This window comes from Lipophrys pholis (assembly GCF_963383615.2).
Source record: "Lipophrys pholis genome assembly, chromosome: 9".
NCBI lineage: Eukaryota > Metazoa > Chordata > Actinopteri > Blenniiformes > Blenniidae > Lipophrys > Lipophrys pholis.
This window is the reverse complement of record NC_137639.1, coordinates 5986445-6006039: the sequence shown is the minus strand read 5'-3', so window position 1 is coordinate 6006039 and position 19595 is coordinate 5986445. Positions and strand designations below refer to the sequence as shown.

General features: G+C 43.9%; 1 protein-coding gene across 4 annotated transcripts in view; it reads left to right on the top strand.

Moving 5' to 3' along the window:
* ncalda (neurocalcin delta a) overlaps positions 1-19595 on the top strand; it is a 91147-nt gene that overhangs the window by 56809 nt on the left and 14743 nt on the right. For all 4 annotated transcript variants that reach the window (XM_080471034.1, XM_080471036.1, XM_080471035.1 and 1 more), the window contains one exon: positions 18056-18466. In XM_080471034.1, the coding sequence (XP_080327160.1) occupies positions 18089-18466 (378 nt within the window). In that variant the 5' untranslated portion in view covers positions 18056-18088. The remainder of the gene's footprint in view (positions 1-18055; positions 18467-19595) is intronic.

Below are 19595 nucleotides of genomic sequence, written 5' to 3'. Positions count from 1 at the left end.
TTCTACCATGACTCGTAACTCAGATATAGTGGCTCAGTTGCATCCTTAAAACAGAGCGATGTTGCATAAATGAGCTGGTGAAAATTCAACTTTTATTTTCTTTGACGTTTACATTCACACTGCTGTTTTTGACCTCGTCAGCTGAGGTGTAATGAAATCACAGTTTAAACTGGAATGGGCACTCGGTCGAACGCATTCCATCGCCAACGCCACACTTGTCACCATGGAAACCAATGGATGACCAGGATATTTGATCCACTCCTTCCATCATTTGTCATGTTCGTTTGAATTGCTTCATGTTGTTGCAATGTTGAGGTTAAATGATGTTCTGTTGGTTCCCGTTCTTTTGTGCGACTTGAACGCACCGTTAGAGTGACTTGGCATGTGATTGGCTGAAAGCAGAGAAGGGGGGGGGGGGGGGCGGAGTTAGCAGTGTTTTAGCAGACGGCTAACGGCAGCATCAGCCCTGACGGATGGCGGACGCAGGGGCTTAAGCTTGTTGACAATGGAGTAAATATCTTACCTCCCCAGGATCTGTTCGCTCGTAAAATGTAATGGATTCATCCTTGGATGATGACAAATCATCCCTGAACCCTTCATGCAATTCGGGTTAATTGTTTTTTGTGAAAAGTTGGTAAATTACATACATACAAACCAATAAATGAATTAATACATGTGAACAAAAACATAACCTTCGCCCCAACTTTTGTTGTTAAAACGTGCTGCTCTCGCATTGAAACTGACCCACAGAGATGATTCTGGCACATAAAAGTCGTCTCATTGAGGCCGATGCCATTACGATGAGGATAAATGCTCTCAGGCCATCCCACTCTGCAAAGAGAAGGTTTATAAACTGTAAGAGGATGACGGGTTACCTACCTTTGTGATACAGAAACCACGCGAAGCTTTCAACGCTTTGGTTGCTTTCACATTTTTGGTGAATGATGTTTTCTGGTGAACTCCGGTTGGAGCAGCATTCTCCTGGAGAACCGGAACATTTGAAACCTCAGGTCAACTTTTAGTGGCGTAAATAGTTTCACCTGAATAGTCACAAAGACATGAATCAAACACATCATTATCCCACTAAAAGGTGTTATAAGCAGCTTTATTAGAGCGGTCACAACATAATAGTACTAACCCTTAGCTACTTGCCGATACCGGGTACCGATATGAGTACTTATTAAGCACGATGAAGCCTAATTTGTACTCCATGTGTAAATGGCGTGCGAAGGCGATCAGATGCCGCATGCCGTTTTGTGCCCACGTGATGACCGAAGGTTCCATATTTGTCCCTCTTCTAGCTCTGTTTTGGTCTCTACCTCCATCTGGCCTCCAAATGCCTCACTCTGTGGGAGTGTTGAGTAGAAACCCGCTCGCCCTGGGGTTCGTTTTGGGGCACTTTGATGCAGTGGGAGCCTTTTCGCCACAAGCAGCCGGCAGCAGGTGTTGAAAAGCTGATCAGAGCCGAAACAGGAAGGCTGGAGGTTGTGAATCCAAACAGTGAGCTGAAAGACGCCGTGTGCAGCTGCAGAGCCCAGTGATCCTCTCTCTCTGTAGTGATTTGTACACATTCAGAAGAATCTTTAGATACCTTCATCACTTCAGCCTCCATGGAGTCGTGGTCTGGTTGGACGGCTGTGGTGGATGATTGAGAGGCACTGACCTCTCGCTGCAGCGTCCAGCGGCTCTATCGCGCCCTCGCCGCTGAACTTTGTGTCGTTGGTTCCTCTTTGATCATCTCAGGTGGCGACCTTGTGCCTTTTGACGCTTGATCGGCTTTTATCTGATGCTGAGGAACGCTGTGAGGGCTTCCGTGTGAGCGTGCACGCTCGATCGATACGTTCGCAGATTAAAGCGTCATTATTCAGTTTACTCACCAGGCGATCCCCACTGTGGGAATCAGCTGAAGGCCGACGGCAGAACTCTTAAGCCAACTGTTCCCATTAGCATGCGTGTAAAGAGTCATTCACAAAGCAACATGCCAGTGACAGCAAGGAAAAACCCAGTGGCCTTCACTAAGCCCAGTCTGGTACAGCTCGGGATCTTTACTGGTTTTCTGGAGAGGAGTAGAAAAACATGAAGCCGAGCCCCTGATGAAACACAAGCTCTCTCTTAGGATGAGCTCAGAAGGTCCAAAGAGGCAGCAACACTGATCACATTTAAAAAGACTCATTCATTCCCGAACGGTTCTCATTTCGTTCCGTCGTAATGTCTGCATGTGGGTTCTAACATGACCGGTACTTTTACTCGTGGTGTCGGGTCATCATTTACAAACAACAATGAAAAACAACCAGCTGTTCATTCCTCTTTTTGTCTTCTTTAAAGTAGTGTCAGATATCTGCTGAGTCACTGCACTGGAGGGAGTTTCCCAATTCTGCGCTTGATAAAAACGTTTGGTTGAATCACGGTGATGTGTATGAAGCGTTACAGGCTGTCGGCTCCACTCTTAACAGCTCGCCTTGTGGATCTCCAGAAGGGTCTCCAGAACACATTTTAAAGGTCTCGGTCTTCCATATCATATTTGTCTTCTTATTAAGTTATTTTCTGAAGTTTCACAAAACGGTGAGAATGATCCACATCATAATGTCCACCTTTTTACCGTCCTTCCTGTTGGACATGTCACTGCTTGCTCTTTGTTTTTGTGGAGTTTGCACATTCTCCTTGTGCATGCGTGAGATTTCTTTGAGTACCCAGGCTTCCTCAACCCCGTCCAAAAACATGTATTTTAGGCTAATTAGTGACTCTATGTTGGCTGTAGGTCTGGGTATGAGTGTGTGTGACTGTCTGCTGGACTCCAGGGTGTAACATATCGATTCTGGCTGAAGCTGAGATGATGTGTCAAAGGATGGATTAATACCATCGATATAAAAAATGCAGATATCTGAATAGGATTTGTTTCAAAGTCAAAGTATTAAACATTTTAAAGCTTCAGCTTTATGATGATAGCAACATTTAGTTTTGAAAGGAGCAATAGGCTCTTCAGATTTTGAGCAGTTGATATGGTGCATCACCAAAAAAACTTTTTCACTGTTTTATACTTAGACATGCCATCTGCTTCTGTGCCTGCTTTTTCTTTTTTTCTTTTTTTATTTGGCTGCTGGTACTTTTGTCCCCACACACATTTTCTCTAGAAAGGATTGAATACTTAAAACTGCATACACGTTGCAGTTCTGTTGTGTAATACGTGCCACAAATCCCTCAAGAAAACATTCCAAGCACTTTAAACTCTAAAGCAGATCTCCCAGGCATATGAAGTAAAACCAATGTGACTATATCAGATGAATCCTGATGATAATGTGATTAATTCTACCTCAGGTAGTGACGGGCTCAACCTTTACCCAGAAAGGGACTAATTGAAAGTGAATGTGAGCTCCCTCTCCAGCGTGGAGCACATGGCAGTTCCCTGGGTTAATCCTGACCTCTGACCTCCACTGTGATGTAACTTCCCTTCTGTTTGTTATTTTCCGTGATGTTATATCCTGTTTCTATATTTTCCTTTGACCACAGGAAGCGCGGCCAGCCTCGCAGCATCCCCAGAGGCTTCTTCAATCAGAGCCATCTCCAGGCTCAGACTGTGCTGCAGTCACAGTGTCTCTCTTCCTCTCCCCCCCGTCTCTCCTCGTCCATACTGTTTCTCTCTCTCTCTCTCTCTCTCGCTCTGATTATTCTGCCGCTTTGTTTTTATCCAGCAGGCTTCAGCTTTGACAGTTTTTAACAAACATCCCACTTGATTTCTTTGATTGCTGAAGTGATTGTAGCAGCTCATGAGCTTGGAGATAATCCACATTTCAGAAAATAGACCTCCACCACAGAGAGCTAAATTCCCTCCATCCACCCGTCTTCTGTACGGCTTCATGCTACTTTGGGGTCTGGAGCCGATCCCAGCTGACTGGGATAAAGCACAAAAACACCCTGGAAAGGCCGCCAATCTATCTTTCACTCAGTCAATTTTTAGAGTTAAGTATTACCATGATTCTGGACTGTAAGCTGGAACGAGCCTGGGACGCACAGGAAGAACATGCAAACTCACAAGTCGCCTCAGGAACAGTCACGTGGTCCTTTTCAGGGCAAACAATCACAACTTTTCAATTTTGTCTTTCTCAATTATTGGAATTTCATTCATCTTCAACAAGATTAGACGGACATACAGAAACTAAATGCTTCTAAGCTTAAAGCTTTTCTGAATGGAAACTATGGAGGCTATATCATCTAATCTCTATTTGGAAAAGCATGCTAGAGTTGCAATTAGGAACTGAAAGTTTCAGACGTTCAGAAGTTTAAGTAGGAAGGTGAGTGGTTGGAGATTTGTTCTTGTGACCAACAGGTTGTAGATTTGATCTGTTCTATGCGGCCATGATGGTCAGAGTTGTCGTGTAAACGCGGTCTGATACTTCAATAGCAGCCCGAGCAGGATGCATCGAAAAAAAATCTTTTAAAATCTCAGCAAAGCAAAGATGTCCTGAAAGTAAAAATATTCACTCCTTGTTGTTGTCAAACTTCCTCAAGAATTTTTGATTAAAACATTTGGTTAAATCATGAAAGTTAGAAGAGGAACTGAGGCAGTTCGGTCCTTGTATACTGACAACGTAGTAACTGACCTAATGTAATAAAACCGCAAAATATGTTTTAACAACCCTGATTGAGTGTTATGAATATAGTTATGACAACTATCCTATACACATACCTGTTTTTGACCAGCAAACTCCACAAAACCTCCAAAAATATATTTTATTTCAAAGAAATAGTGTCATTTATGTTTTATCACATTATTTGTCTGCAGTTGTTATATACTTTAAAAAAGTTTTTTAATGCTATTCCAGTCATGTAATAACTTATGAGATTAGAAAATTCCAGAGGAAGTTATGTGTGCTTGCGTCTCCTCTGATCTCCTTACCTCTCCTCCATGGGGTGCCTCTCCCATCCGATTTGTATAGGAGGTTTTTTTTTTTTTTTTTTTTTTTGGAAAACGGTTTGCTGAATCGTGAACAAAACTCGGAGCAACCTATTCCAACCTATTCCAACCTATTCCAACCTATTCCAACCTATTCCACGTGTTTTGATGTGCTCTTTGTGTTCGTGCTCCCAACGATGTGGGACTAGCAACACGGCAAATAAAATAGCAGGAAAAAAACAAAAAAAACATTTAAATGACTGCTTAGGATGGTAATCGTTGCACCTTGCCTCTGAGGCACGCACTAGAATATTGACAAATTGTTATTACAACAATGGCTTAAATATCTCGTCAAAGTATTGACGAGTTATCACATTATTGGATTTGTCACATTAAAAAAAGCTCAAATGATTACATTACACAAATATTACATTATTGGCCATTATTGGTTGTTACATGCCTTAGGGGGTTTTATTTTCTTTTATTTTCATTTTTCATTACGTTTGCATTCAGTTGTGTACAAACTGTTTGGTGTATTTCCCTCCTGTTAAATAGCTGGCTGTCATCTGCACCTAGTCACCACAAACACCAGTTAGTCCTCATTCTCTGTATGTTTAAATCCTCACAATGTTCAAACCGAGCGGAGGTGTTTGTAGGCGTGACAGAATGACGTGAGAATCAGCTGTACATGTCTCAGCAACCGATCTCTGTCCGTCCAGCCACGTTCCAGAGAGGCAGACCTCCATCCTGTTTCCCCCTGTGGGGACTCTTGAGTTAGTCATCCAACCAATTAAAGCAGGTCCAATGATCCCGTGCCAGGCAGACGGAGAGCTCCCACCAGGGCGGCCCAGACGAGGAGCCAAACAAATTAGAAACGAGCTCAGAGGTCCAGATCCGGCTCCCTATTGTGTCGGAGAACGCGAGGTTCCACACGGGGGACCGATTCTCACAACGGTGACCAAAATATCTGAATCAGCTGCGGCTCCGTCCAATCACCCCCCACACCACCCCACCCCACCCTCCCCTGGGTCTTTGGTTACTTTCATATCTGATGCTCGACAGAAAAAAACTCCACAGTTAAATAGTACTAATAGTAGTTTAATACCTTCGGAGATCTGCGCCGCGCAGCTTCAGGGATTAAATTACACAACCGTTTAAGTTGATTATGAAATTGACTGGAGGAAGCGTGTCATCTTGTGCCCCCTCTGCTGCACTCTTCTTCGCCCGAATCAATAGACACTATGTGTGGTTGCCTCCTCCTCCTCCTCTTCTTCTTCTTCCTCCCCGTATCAGGTCTGTTGCCATAGCAACCTAAGGAGGCCATTTAAAAGTATAAGGGCTGGAAATAACGACCGTGGGCTCACCATGCTAACCAGCTAGCAGCGGTAATCCGCGTGACAGGACTGCATAATGGTGTGTGTGTGTGTGTGTGTGTGTGTGTGTGTGTGTGTGTGTGTGTGTGTGTGTGTGTGTGTGTGTGTGTGTGTGTGTGTGTGTGTGTGTGTGTGTGTGTGTGTGTGTGTGTGTGTGTGTGTGTGTGTGGTTCAGTGATAGTTTTAAAGGGAACAGCTCCCTCAGCTTCATTCCTAGAAGAGCAGCGGAGAAAATATGGAGGCAGATCCTGTAAAAGTTGGCTTTGGTCCAAGTAGTACAAACTCATCCAGCCCCTGTGTTTTCAGGTCAGCTACTGCCTGGCAGTCTGCCAGTGCCAGTCTGTGTTTTCCCACCTCTCTTCACGGGGCCACAGCACCGTCAGGAAGTTGAGAGGGGGAGAGGTTTTGTCTTTGCAACTTCCCGAGACTTTCAGGTCTGATGTATCGCTGCCAACGCGTTCAGATATTTCCTTTTCCACCGAGGAGCAGGTACATCAGTGCCTGATTATCTCATTCAAACAGTCTGATGAACTACACTTGCCGTGTAAAACGCAAAGCTTTTCTGAATAGAAAACGTACAAAACGCTGCGATTTCACTTGAAATGTTGTTGAAGGCTTCAGCGTTTAAACTTCTGCTTGAATCGCTGACACAGATGCGTGTCTGCTCTGGCCCTGCGGCACGTAGGAAGATGCCGCCGTCATCCATTCATCAGCATTTTCTTTCTCATTTTAATGGCTATTTTTGTCTCCGCCTCTGCCTCACCTCTCCTCTTGTTCCTTCTGTCCATTGTTGTGGGGGCTCGAGCTGCTGGCAGCTTCACACAAATATATATAATGAAAAGAGGGGGAAAAAAATCAAGTGTACAGATGTTTCTAAAGAAAAAGAAAACTCCCCCTCCTCTCTCTCTGGGAAACTTTCTCCCTCTTTGAGTTTCTTTCTTTGGAGTTTCCTCGCTTGCCTTTTCCTTTCACTCTGGTTCCTTTGTGCGAGCACATCGCAGCCTCTTTCTGCGGTCAACTCTCACTGCATTAATATTCAAGGGTCTTATCCCAAAGCTTCTAGTTTTTGATCGAAGATTTAACAAATTCTCCTCCACTTAGCCATCCGCTGTGTTGGCTTTTAACATTGTTATGATGTGGAGACACGAGTAAACAAAATAAAAAGCAGGACAGATTATTTGGTATAACCTCAGAAAGCAAGTGCTCCCAAACTTCTTTAGTTTTCTTCTTTCACACTTGATGAAAACCTTGGTCAACTCTACCTGTGCTGCTTCTATGTGTGCGTTTGCTTCCAGAGCATTGATTCAACAGATGTGTGTGTGTGCAGGACAGTCACAGTTAGAGCCCAGCTGGGCCGGAGTGAAAAGAAATGTGCTCTTAAAACGCAACTCGGGCCAGGAATACGAAGAGTTAAGTTGTATATCACGTCTGTGCCTGTGCACCGAGGGGCCTCTTCTTCAGTACAGCCACCACAGAGACCCTCCTGCTATAAACCTGCAGCCTGCTGGTGCTCAAGTTACTCCACAAAGAGCAAGCATGGGTCATACAGCATTAAAACAAAAAAGTATAGCAGGGCTACCAGTGGGCCAGGAAAGAGATTCAGCACTTAAGCTTTTTTATGAATGTTAAATAGATGGATTTAGGCTGATTGTGGCTATTTAAAAACTAAGATCTTCCAAATTCATCATCAAAATGAAACAGAAGCGGTCAGGTTTGCTGGAGTCTCCTCAAACATGCTGTTTGTTTGGGTTGAGGCACAATAAATGCCTGATGAGGTGATTAAAAAGTGAGAAACCTGTAGTTGTTGATATTATGCGGCGTCTCGTGGTTAAGGTCTACCAAGTAACTAAACGAGCTCTTTGTAAGGATTTAGGAGAACACGCAGAGAAACTTGTGGAAGAACTGATCCTCAATAGTGTCTGATTATATCTGATTACATCTCTTCATTTCTACTGGCAGCTGCAATTTAGAAACATTTCATCTTGACTTTTATCAATCTGCTGAACAAACTACAACCTCTTGGATCGATCCGCCCTCCTCAATCTCCTCCAAACAAACTATTGTGTCCTTTCACCCAACATGCTGCTTTTGTGCATCTTTGTTTCTGCAGCTTGGATGATGTGCAAGTGTGGTTGTTTTTTATGGATTCTCCTATAACAATATCAGTTTAAAGTCTTTTTTATCTCTATGAATAGGCAGCTTGTAATGGAAGTTGGTAAACAGTGAAAATCTGGACTTCTCGTTTGCATGCTCATAAAGCTTCATGCTCTACATGTCAACTGTTGCCTTCAAAAGATTCAGTCCCTCAACAAGTAGACCTGACTGGAGCTCGTCCATCGCTTCATTCCCTCAGTTCACTGGGGTGTTTACACTTCCACCCCCACATTGTAAATTCTACACGTATCCTTTTACCAGGCTTTTCCACCCGGAGATTCCTTCTCGGCAGGAATCTGGTGCAGCTGGGCTTTAAGCCCCCTGCACCCCCTGAGCAGCTGCAGCCGCCGCCGCCGCCGTGGCTTTAGTGGAAACGGAGCGGAGCTCGGTCTGAATGGATGCTTTGGATGAGTCGTGCTTTTATTACTTTAATCTGTAATCCTGGGTGCCGTAGATTTCTGGAGGGGCTGACCTGCATACATGAAGCCGCAGACATCGCATGTATGCTGCAAACAGCTGCTGGGACTGTTTAACCCCTTTATGGCCAGAATGCCTGATTTATAGCAGAAAATATTCCTTTTTTTTTTTGCAAAATAACTTGGCCGGGACGGAGGAGGTCACGTCACACTTGTGAGACATGCTGGTTCAGTTTAAGAGCACAATATTTCTCTGCTTTCTGGCATTTTCGAGATGTCATAGATAGCCTGCGAGTTCCGCTTATCAGACGCGTGCATGCCAAATGTAAATCATGTATTAGAACGCATCATCCCTGACCGTATACATGGCAGATGTTGGATACATGCATCCATGAATTATAAGAACGTAACAACACTGTCAGATTTTCCAAAGCTCCTTTGGTGAAAGATAAGAAGTTCTTATTGCTCTATAAGCAGAATGTGCTGCTTTCAATGAACAATAAATACATGATCTCAGCTGGTGGTTATTTGCTGCTCGCCTCATATCCCTGCACCCACACATCCACGCATACACCTACACCTACACACACCCACGCACCCACACCCACACACACTCTGCACAGTCACTGATTCGGTTTGATTCAACGCTGTGTGTGTGTGTGTGTGTGTGTGTGTGTGTGTGTGTGTGTGTGTGTGTGTGTGTGTGTGTGTGTGTGTGTGTGTGTGTGTGTGTGTGTGTGTGTGTGTGTGTGTGTGTGTGTGTGTGTGTGTGTGTGTGTGTGTGTGTGTGTGTGTGCACCGATGCGTCTGCAGCTCACTCAGCCATAAAGCTCATCAATGGGTTTTGAAAATGTTTTTTTCTTCCCCGGCGTTGCCATGGTAACTGCAGTGAAATTTCTTCATAAGAGAGAGCCGGTCATGTGTAGGTTGAAATTAAAGCGAGTATGGAAATAAGGCGCATGCAAAGTGCAGGAGAAGGCCGTGCACTTTATGAATGATCGGGAGGGGGAGGGGGATCGGAGGGGAGAGCTCTGTTGAGAGGGAGAGGTGGTGTTCAGGAGGGCAGGTATGGAGAAAGCAAGGTGTGTGTGAAATGTTGACACAAAGATAATAAAGCTCCTCACAGTGGGAGACATGTACGGTGCCTTTGTGCGCTCCTCCGGCCCTCGCTCGCCGCTATCAGCGTGCGGCAGCCGCCTCATAAATATATATTCATACATCCTTTCATCCTGAAGAGGCCTGGTGTTTTACATACACACAGTGGAAGTGACTGGAAGGTGTCTGCCCGGGAACTAGTAAGCGTGGCTTTGTGTGTGAAGTGGTTTGGTTGTGAGGAAATGAAGCTGAATCACAGGCCCGGGACCAGTTGGACCCTGGATCACTCTGTTCGTTTTTGAGCGATGATCCAATCGTCAGGAGTGAGAAAGGAGGCGAGCTGGATCTTTGTTGTGCTGGTGGCTACAAGAGAAGGAATGTGAGACGAGAGGCAGGATCGTCCACATGAGCCAGATCAACTGCAACAGGAGGCATTTTCAGATTTAAAGGGCTTTTCTGTAGTTTGGTTGATTTTTAAGAACCTTTCCAGTTCTCAAAACTCAGTCTGACCTTTTGCACCTTCTACTCTTTTTCACGTACTTTCAGTATTGTCAATCAGGCCTCATGTCAGTACTGTGATACCTCCGCATCGGGACATGAAGAGAAATCACTGTCATAAAATGATCACGGCAGTCACAATGACGCAAATACAAACAGTTGTAGTCTTCCCTCCTCGCTTAGCATCCTCCAGAGATCTGTTTCCATTCCACTAAATTCCTGTTTCCTGGAGAAGCAGCACTTTGTTAACCCTGGACTAACTCAGTCTTCCTAACTGCAACATAAAGTTATCTCGTATGTTGTGGTTGTGATGAGCTTCACCAAATTATCAGTATGTTGTTTATCTCAGATGTTTCGTCGCTGCTTCGTCTCGTTCTCGTCATAAGTTCATGATTCTTTCAAGAAACACTCACGTCCAGATTATAGAGCATCTTCCTCCCTCTAAATGATGTACCTTCCCCTGAGCGTGTCAGCGTGTCGTCTATCAACCGTACTAACGTGAAAACCTCCTCCAGAGAGCTCACGAGCCTCGGCTCCAACCACTGCTGAACTGTCCGCTCCCTGTGCAGCGAAGCACTCCTCCACTTCATCACCTGACCATGTTTGTAAAAGAAATAAAGATGAAGACTTGCTTTACCTAGTCCCACCAGGAGAGTCAGAAGAAGAAGAGTTCTGAGGCCAATTTTCTCACAGCTGAATTCCTCTGTGTACCTTCCCTCTTGAAACTCTCCAAGCTTTTATTTTTTCCGAGCTGCTTTCTTGCGTTCAGATTAATGAAACAAAAAACGTCACGCAAAACACCTAATATGTATATTAACTTGAATTCACATGCATGTGTACATTTTACTTTCCTAAATATATTGTCAACTTTTTTAGTACTTCAAAAATGCATAAAATGTATTCATCAAGAAAGATTGATAACATTCACAAGCACATTGTATTCCTGTATAACCTTTGGGAATAGTTTATCAGAAGTAATGAGACGGTATCAAAAAGTCTTAAAAAGTACAATTGTGTGCATTGGAATCCTTAATAACTTGTTAAAATGACCAGACATACATGTATAAAAAATATTGAAAAAATAATATTCATCAGCTTACGCATACTGTACTATAATATTTGTATTTGCAGCACAGAAAACTTTTGCTTGACAGCTAGATGACAATCTTTTATTATCTTGGGAGGGGGGGGGCGGGACAAATAGTTCTTTTGCACATGCGGGAGTCGATGGACAATAACAAGGTTTCCTCCAGAGTGTCTGTCAGTCCATGTTCTCCTGGGACTCGGTAGTTTTGTAGTCCACATTCACCGAGGTCCAACATGAGAACTACATCGTTTTCTGCATTTCTGCCATTTTTGTGGAAACGGACATCGTCTTCAAAACATCGCTGTGTAAACAAGAGACTTTGCTGAAACGAAAATGCAAAAATGATGCATTTTCACTGGAGTCGTGGCGTAAACGAGGCCGAAGGCAGGTTTACCAGAGGAGGAAACTGATGCACACAGCTTCTACATGCAGAGATCTTCTTGGGTACCTTTTATTACCTCGATGAGGTTCACTCCGCCTGTGTTTTTCTCAGCAATATCAAAACATTCCACCCCCATGCCAACTGCCAAAAAGCAGAGCTCTCCAGCTCTTCCCGACATCCTGAGCAGCACAGAAGCACCCTGCAGCCTCGAGATGCACAGGAACCGTCCCAGTGCCTACTCACTTTAATGTCAGCTGCTGTCAATCTCCTACTTACATTATACACATCCTCACATCCTCTTCTCTTGTTCACACATTAACGCACACTTTCTGAAGCTACTTTCTTGCCTGATAAGTCGAGATTCAAAAAGTCAGTGCAAGATAACCTCCACAAACTCCACACACAGAGGTGAGAATCCTAACACATACAGAGAAGCAGATGGATAAAAAAATAAATAAAACTCATGTCATCACACCAGTGGGTTGTCAGCGGCGCCCCGGGTTGGCTGAGCATGTCATCGGGACGCCGGGAGCAGCAGAGCGGCTCCGCGGCTGCAGGCGTGTGCGTGGGGAGTGCGAGCGCAGGCTGGGAATAGGGTATCATAACAGGTGACGGGGCCCAGCAGGTCAGTAATTACAGCCCTGACAGGGTCCGGGTGAAAGTCTGGATTCCATTTGTCGGCAGGCTGCAGCGGAGCCACCTCCAGGTCCGCCGGAGCAGAGCCTTCAAGACCAGTCCGACCACCGAACGGCGTTAACAGTTTTCAACCAAACCCTCAATCATCCATCGCACCTGCTATTATGTAACACGCAGAAAACACCACATCAACATCCCCCGTCAGCTTCTTTCACTTCAGCTTCAAGGCTTCTTAAGTTTTTCTGCTCTTGTTCGAAAAGCATTCCGACTGAATGAAGAGCAAATAAACAGGCTGCGGCGTGGAAATGTGGCTAAAACCTCCTGAAAGTAACATTTTATCTTCAAAATGAAGCAAAGCACTTGCAGAAGCTCCCGCCTCGTTTCCTTTTGGTGACTTCTGTGCTTTTTTTTTTTTTTTTTTTTTAACCACATTAGCAGCAAGGCTCAGGAAAAGTTTGTGGATATAAACTTTATTCATGATCAAAAACATGAAAACTACTTGATGTGGATGTTTTTACCAGCAGGAGGAAGTTTCTTTAGCAGTATGTTTTGAATATTAGATGGACTCGTCACTGTAAAAACTAATCTGGGATGTGGTGCTGGTATATCTACCCATGCTAGCTTGGTTCCAATATAGGTTTGTGCCACAAGGTGGTGTATTGAGTCACTCAGAACGGCAGAAGTTGTTGGAGTTTACATTATACGCAGGTTTACATCATTTTCCCTTTGGATCCATTCAAAATACAGATCAAACAAGTGTGTCTCAACATCGCCACCTAATGTACAATTTAATGACTTCAGTTCTGGATAGAGCTCCTTTAAGGACTACTTGTCATTATTGACTCATCAATCCAGTAGACAATGACAGAAGAACTCTTTACATCTTTGTTAAAGGATTCTATTTAAGAATAGTTAAACATTATTTATGGAGATAAACTGCAACAACTGTAACTGACATAATTAAGCTTATTTTGTAATTTAATTTGTCTCAAGAAATTCAAATTGTTTCAGCTGCTGCATCCCTCCTAAAACTCTTTGTTCTAACTATTCTATCTATTCCATTTTATGCTTCAGGAACATCTTTCTGATTAATACTGTTTTTCTTTTCCTCCAGCGTGTCTTGTAGCTAGATAATGTGCAGCCTGTTAAATGTTCCCTTTTAGCTCCGTGTTTTCTTCTCATCCCACATATTCATTATGTCACTGTTTATACGTGAAGCTCAGCAAGCGTAAGCAAACTATACTGTGTAATACAAGCAAAAAGAGAAAATACGATGCCCTGCCAAAAATGTCTTCTTCTACTTATATAAGACAGCAGCTCCTCTTCTGTATGCTTTATTCCCGTCCAGGAGCCAGAACCTTTCTCACCTCCATGTTTGCTGAAGAGAAGTAAAAACAGTGTCTGGATGGTTATTACACTGTGATTTAGAGCTCAGGTTTTTCCATCAGTGGATAATTCAGCTCCGTGATAAGTCATCACTTGTCAAATATCCTCGGCTGAACCGTGACTCGACTGGAGCTGCTGCTCGGAAGTCGTCACCTGCTTTCTTCTCTGGTCTCCCGTCGACCAGGCACTGTGAATGACCCGCTCACACGGATGTGAAGAAGAAACTTTCTGCGCTTGATTCCATTTCCTATGGTCGGCTACAATGCTGTTATATCCAGGGTGGCTGCGAGGACACTCTGACTCATTTCCTGAGAATTTTTTTTTTTCTTTTTCTTTTTTTTTTTTGCGGTGAAGGCGGAGGCAGAGCTCTGATCGTGTCACACACAGCTGAATACATACTGTACACAAACACGTAATCTTTTAAACGCATCAATTCTAAATCCCCCTGTTAGGGAAGCCACTGCATATGCTGCAGCTTTGGCTATTTCAGTTGTATTTTAATTGCACAAAGCTTTAGGATAAATGCTGCATTTTGAGCTTGTACTACATGTACCACTCAGCCTTGTGCGCTGAGAGGCCGCTCGGTGAGCGAAATGAGAACACAATCTCACTATAGCCACAAGCAGGCACTTCCTGTTTATGTCACCAGAAGCAAAGATAAAAAACAGACTCTTCCACTCTGTCACTTTTCCCTTCTTCACTGCTTCAAAACAATAGGACAACACAAAAAAAATGAATGCAGGCAAATTAATACAGGCAATAAAGTTCAACAGCTGATCGTAGGTCTCCAGACTAAAAATCTTAAATTGTATTTATCCGACATGTAATCGTTAAAAAGATGTCCGTTTACACAGAAATGTCAGAAACCTGAAAATGGTGTAGGTAGCATGTTGGGACACAAGTGGGTGCTGTTGGTTGTTTTGTAAGGAAAATTTGCACACATACACTGTAAACATTAACAACAGTGAGCACACAGACATTCGTATGGACAGACGAAAAAGTTGGGTTGTTGTTAGGATGACTCTCAACTATAAAACTACCAAGTCTCAGGAGAATATAAACTGGGAGTCATGACACTCTGGAGGCAAACATTGTTCTTATTGTCCATCTACTGAGCATGTGCAGAAGAACTATTGACTACGTGGTGCGCAGTACTCCAGCGTTTCAGAAAAAAGGCATTTTTCTCCATTTCCATGGAGGTGGAGACGGGACATTGTCTAAAATGGACTTCACTTATATAACGCTGTTCAACTGTGTGAGCAGTCCCAAAGCGCTTTATATCGTTTATCACATTCACCCATTCACACACACATTCACACACCAATAGAGGCTGTAGTCATGCACGGCGCTGTGAATCCATTGGGAGCGGTTTAAAGTTAAGCTCAAGGACACTTGGGCATTTGGACAGGTGGAGGACAGGTGGAGAAACCGTTGTCATGTAAACAAAGCCTTAAAAAGATTTCTTGGTACTGAACCCTGAAGGTTCATGATAACTACCTTCAAAGTTGCAGTATCCTCATGCTGTGGTTCTGCTTTGTGCCTCTTATTCTGAAGGTGCACAACTAATTGAAGGAACAATGATTCTAAAAGAGTTTTGAGTAATTTCTGAGAGAGATGTGATTTCCAGTGTGAGGTGAAGCTCTTGGCTATTTGAGCAGGACAACAAGACAAATCTACTAGAAATACACTGTTTTAATGTGACCTTACATAAATCCTACTGCAAACCTTCAGAAAGAGCTGAAATGTGCCGTTTCAGACAGAAATCCTGCACTTTTGAATGCGCCACAGTCAGAAGCTACACGCGGGCAGGTGCAAGAAGCTTCAGGACGTCTTCTTCATATGGATTTTAATGGCTTTTGAAACAAACATCCACTTTATTCCTTGAGATAATCTAAGATTTTATGATTGCAGCCACCAAGTTCTCAGCTCAAAGTTGGCAATCATTCAACAAGACAAGCAAGCAAACGGTCACTTTTATGGGCTCTGCTGCTTTTACTCTCTACAAGTCAGACACTGTTCCTTTATTCTCGCTTAGATGCGTGAAGATAATGAGCCATCATAGCTCCTATTTGGAGTAAATGGTATATTTCCCACTTTCCGCAGGCGTTTAAATGGACTTCAAACAGGGATTATAAAGCTTTATCCGGTTCATAAAGGTCAGCCCGACGAGCAGTGATCCGCCTGTTCCAGGAAGAGGAAAAAGAAATTGTTCCTCGAGAGGTTATGAATCTGAATGATGTTTGTCGAGCGGCTGGGCTTAGATATCATTTGACTGCACCACCTTTTCCTATCAGCACATCTAATCCTGGTTTAACATGTGTGGGGAGATTTTATAGAGTAATTAAAGTCAGGTCTGGCATATGGCGCTGTGTGTACTCTGAGCACGCAGGGCACTTTTCCATGGAAAGTTCCATTAGTTTGTAAAAAGGGAGGGATCTTTAGTCATGATGGATTTAAAGTGGCGCTGCTTACATTTTTGGTTTCATACCTCAGCAAAGCCTCTTGAGGACACAACAACTGGGTCATGGACTGTTTTATCTGACGAGTCCACAGATTCACCTGCAGTAGTACATCGATATAAGGCTGCACAGGTTTATCGCTATAGGAATATCAACATATTAAACTTGTGTCCGCCTGAACTGCAGTAAGTTGTTTTTCACTCATGCGCACCATGTCATCATATTTGGCCAATTAGATGGGCTCGTACTGCCCTTGAAAGCCACCCAATAAGTAGGTTTAAATGGGATAAGTAAGGATAACTTGGGATAAGTTAGGGGAAGAAGAAACGAAGATATTAACATCATCTACATAAATGTTTAGATTTATTGGAGATCAGATATCAACAGGTTCAATTGATATTGTGCAGCAATGATGACCAAATGAGTGGGACTGTCTTCAAACAAGAGAAGAAATCCTTTTAGGAAAACATTTTTTTTGATTGGACGCTTACAGATGGATTAGTATTTAGATGTTTTATTGATTCTAGAGGAAAATATACAGAGTTTGAGCACGGAGTACTCGTACTCGTAAAAGATCCCCGATACAACCTGGCGAGTATTTTGTGACATCATCCGTCAGTAGCAGGTAGACACGAGAGGAAGAGTGATATCAGCGATTTGCGGATTCTTTGATATTAATGAGAAGGTCAAACGTAACTCAGACTGTAAATGATGTTTGCTTGGTGCTTTGGTGGCCAGATTGGAGCTTCTTGTGGGCCGCTTTTGGCCCAAGGGCCTGATGTTTGACACCCCTACTCGATGGTGAAAGCCGTGAGTGTTTCTGTGTGGAGTTTGCGTGTTATCTCTGTCTATGTGCATAATCCGGTTTCCCCCTGAGGTCCAGAACAATGTGGTTGAGGTTCAATCTCCTGCAGGCCTGAATGTGAGCCTTTGACTTGTCTGTGTACAAAAGCCTCCGTCCCTTTTCAGGTATGATTGACTCCAGCCGTGGATAAAGTGATGTAGGAGATGAATAAATGTCTGTACACAGTACGTTTTAATCTGCTTTGAACATCAGGGAACCATTAGAACCATTACTAATATCAGAAACAATCTGAGTTTCTTTTAAAGTCTTTATGAGCCGATCCCTCAAACATGAAGTAATTACATTGTGGCTAAAGGTTGACGGTCACTGCAACCTTCTTGTGTTCTTCTTTATCATATCTGTGAAATGAGGCAATGTTTTTGTAATTCCCCACACGTGTTCACTTGATCTCATGGATTAATTATGGAGCAGCTGGTGGTCAAAGGTAAAGGTCACTGTGACGGACCTTTCATTACATTCCTGAACAGTTTTCAGTGCACATCGGAGTTTCAGTATGGATGTTTCTAAGTATTAAAAGGATGACTTTTGCAGTTGGGAAGCATCAATTTGTCACCTGAACCAGATTCATACTGTAGTTATACATCAGACTGCCCCTGGCATTGACCTGTTGATGTGTGATTCACTGCAGAGCCATAAACATGCAGTGTTCAGTACTTTGGTTTCTGCGAAAAACCAAGTAGATATTTGGATTTTGGAATTTCAAACATTTTAGCATTTCTTTTCCAGTTCATCCACATGGAACTGTCTCTGCAAGTCATCTCTCGATGTTGGTCTCTTCCTAACGTCAGTCGTTCTTCCCTCTCTGTTCCTCAGCTGTGAGCAGAGTGATCAACAGGCCCAACAGACATGGGGAAGCAGAACAGCAAGCTCCGTCCGGAGATGATGCAGGACCTCCTGGAGAGCACCGACTTCACCGAGCACGAGATCCAGGAGTGGTACAAGGGCTTCCTGAGGGACTGCCCCAGCGGGAACCTCTCCATGGAGGAGTTCAAGAAGATCTACGGCAACTTCTTCCCTTACGGAGACGCGTCCAAGTTCGCCGAGCACGTCTTCCGCACCTTCGACGCCAACGGAGACGGAACGATAGACTTCCGGGAGTTCATAATCGCGCTGAGCGTGACGTCGCGTGGCAAGCTGGAGCAGAAGCTGAAGTGGGCCTTCAGCATGTACGACCTGGACGGGAACGGGTACATCAGCAAAGCTGAGATGCTGGAGATCGTACAGGTGAGAACATGGGATGTAGCAACAAACATGTAGCATATGTGCATTTAGCGTGTATAGCACGTAGCAACACCAGCGTTGCTACATGCTATACACGATTAAAGCATGACTGATACACTCATCACCAGTGAACTGGAGCGTGTGGCGTGTGGCGGCAGACGGCGACCTCTCCCGTCTACAGTTTGCATAGTACAGTGTGTAGATAGACACTACGCACTGCGCTATGTGTACTCTAGATGCAGTAATATACCTTCAGGGCTGTTGGAGCTGTTCGACGCAGAGGATGTGCAGAGGTGGTTCCCGGCATGGCCTTTGCCTATTGCATATGGAGTATAGATTAAGCTTAATGACATTTAATAAATACTCGTATTGGTACTCAGTACCAGCTCGGAACTAAAAGTCGGCATTCCTACTTGTACTGCTCTTTGAAAGAAGTGATATCAGAGCATCCCCAGAAATTGCTTATATAATTACAGTGTGTTCCCCAGAGAAACCAAGAGGAAAAACAGGCTGACATTTCAAGAACAGCGGGACAAACAATTGAGTAGGAAGATGTTCTGTCTTCTCTTCACAGAATTCCGAAAAGATTCGTCATTTAAGTGTTCTTTCACTGCCGGCTGTGTGCTTAAAAGATACCTTCAGATTGATTAGAAAAACTCCCAGTCCAGCCGCAGTTAGTAGCTTTGGAAAGAGTCCAGGATTCATTAACTCAACTCCTTCCTCGGTGGGGCTTATGGAGAAAGGAAGAGGCTCAGTTAGTTTGTTCCATCTGCTGTGCACCTTTTACAGGAGCAAACTGAGCTCCAGCTTAGCCTAATCCGTGTCTGTTCGACTCTCCCACTGTGTGCCGTATGTGCTCGTCTGTTGGCTTGTAGTTTGCGCACACAAACATGACAGGACAAGACATAATACAGACATTTTATCGAGCGCCATACTTTGTAAAGCCTCCTTTGGCGTCTGGAGCTGCCAAAAACAGCCGTGTGCTGGACGGATGAGGAAAGACGTCTCTCGCACTAAATCCCAGATGGTGTTCAAATAACCTGTTGTTTTCCGTTAGGTAATGAAGGCAAACGGCAGCCGAAATGCCCGGCGGACGAGGCAGAACCAGCCAAAACAAAATGAGAATGGAAAA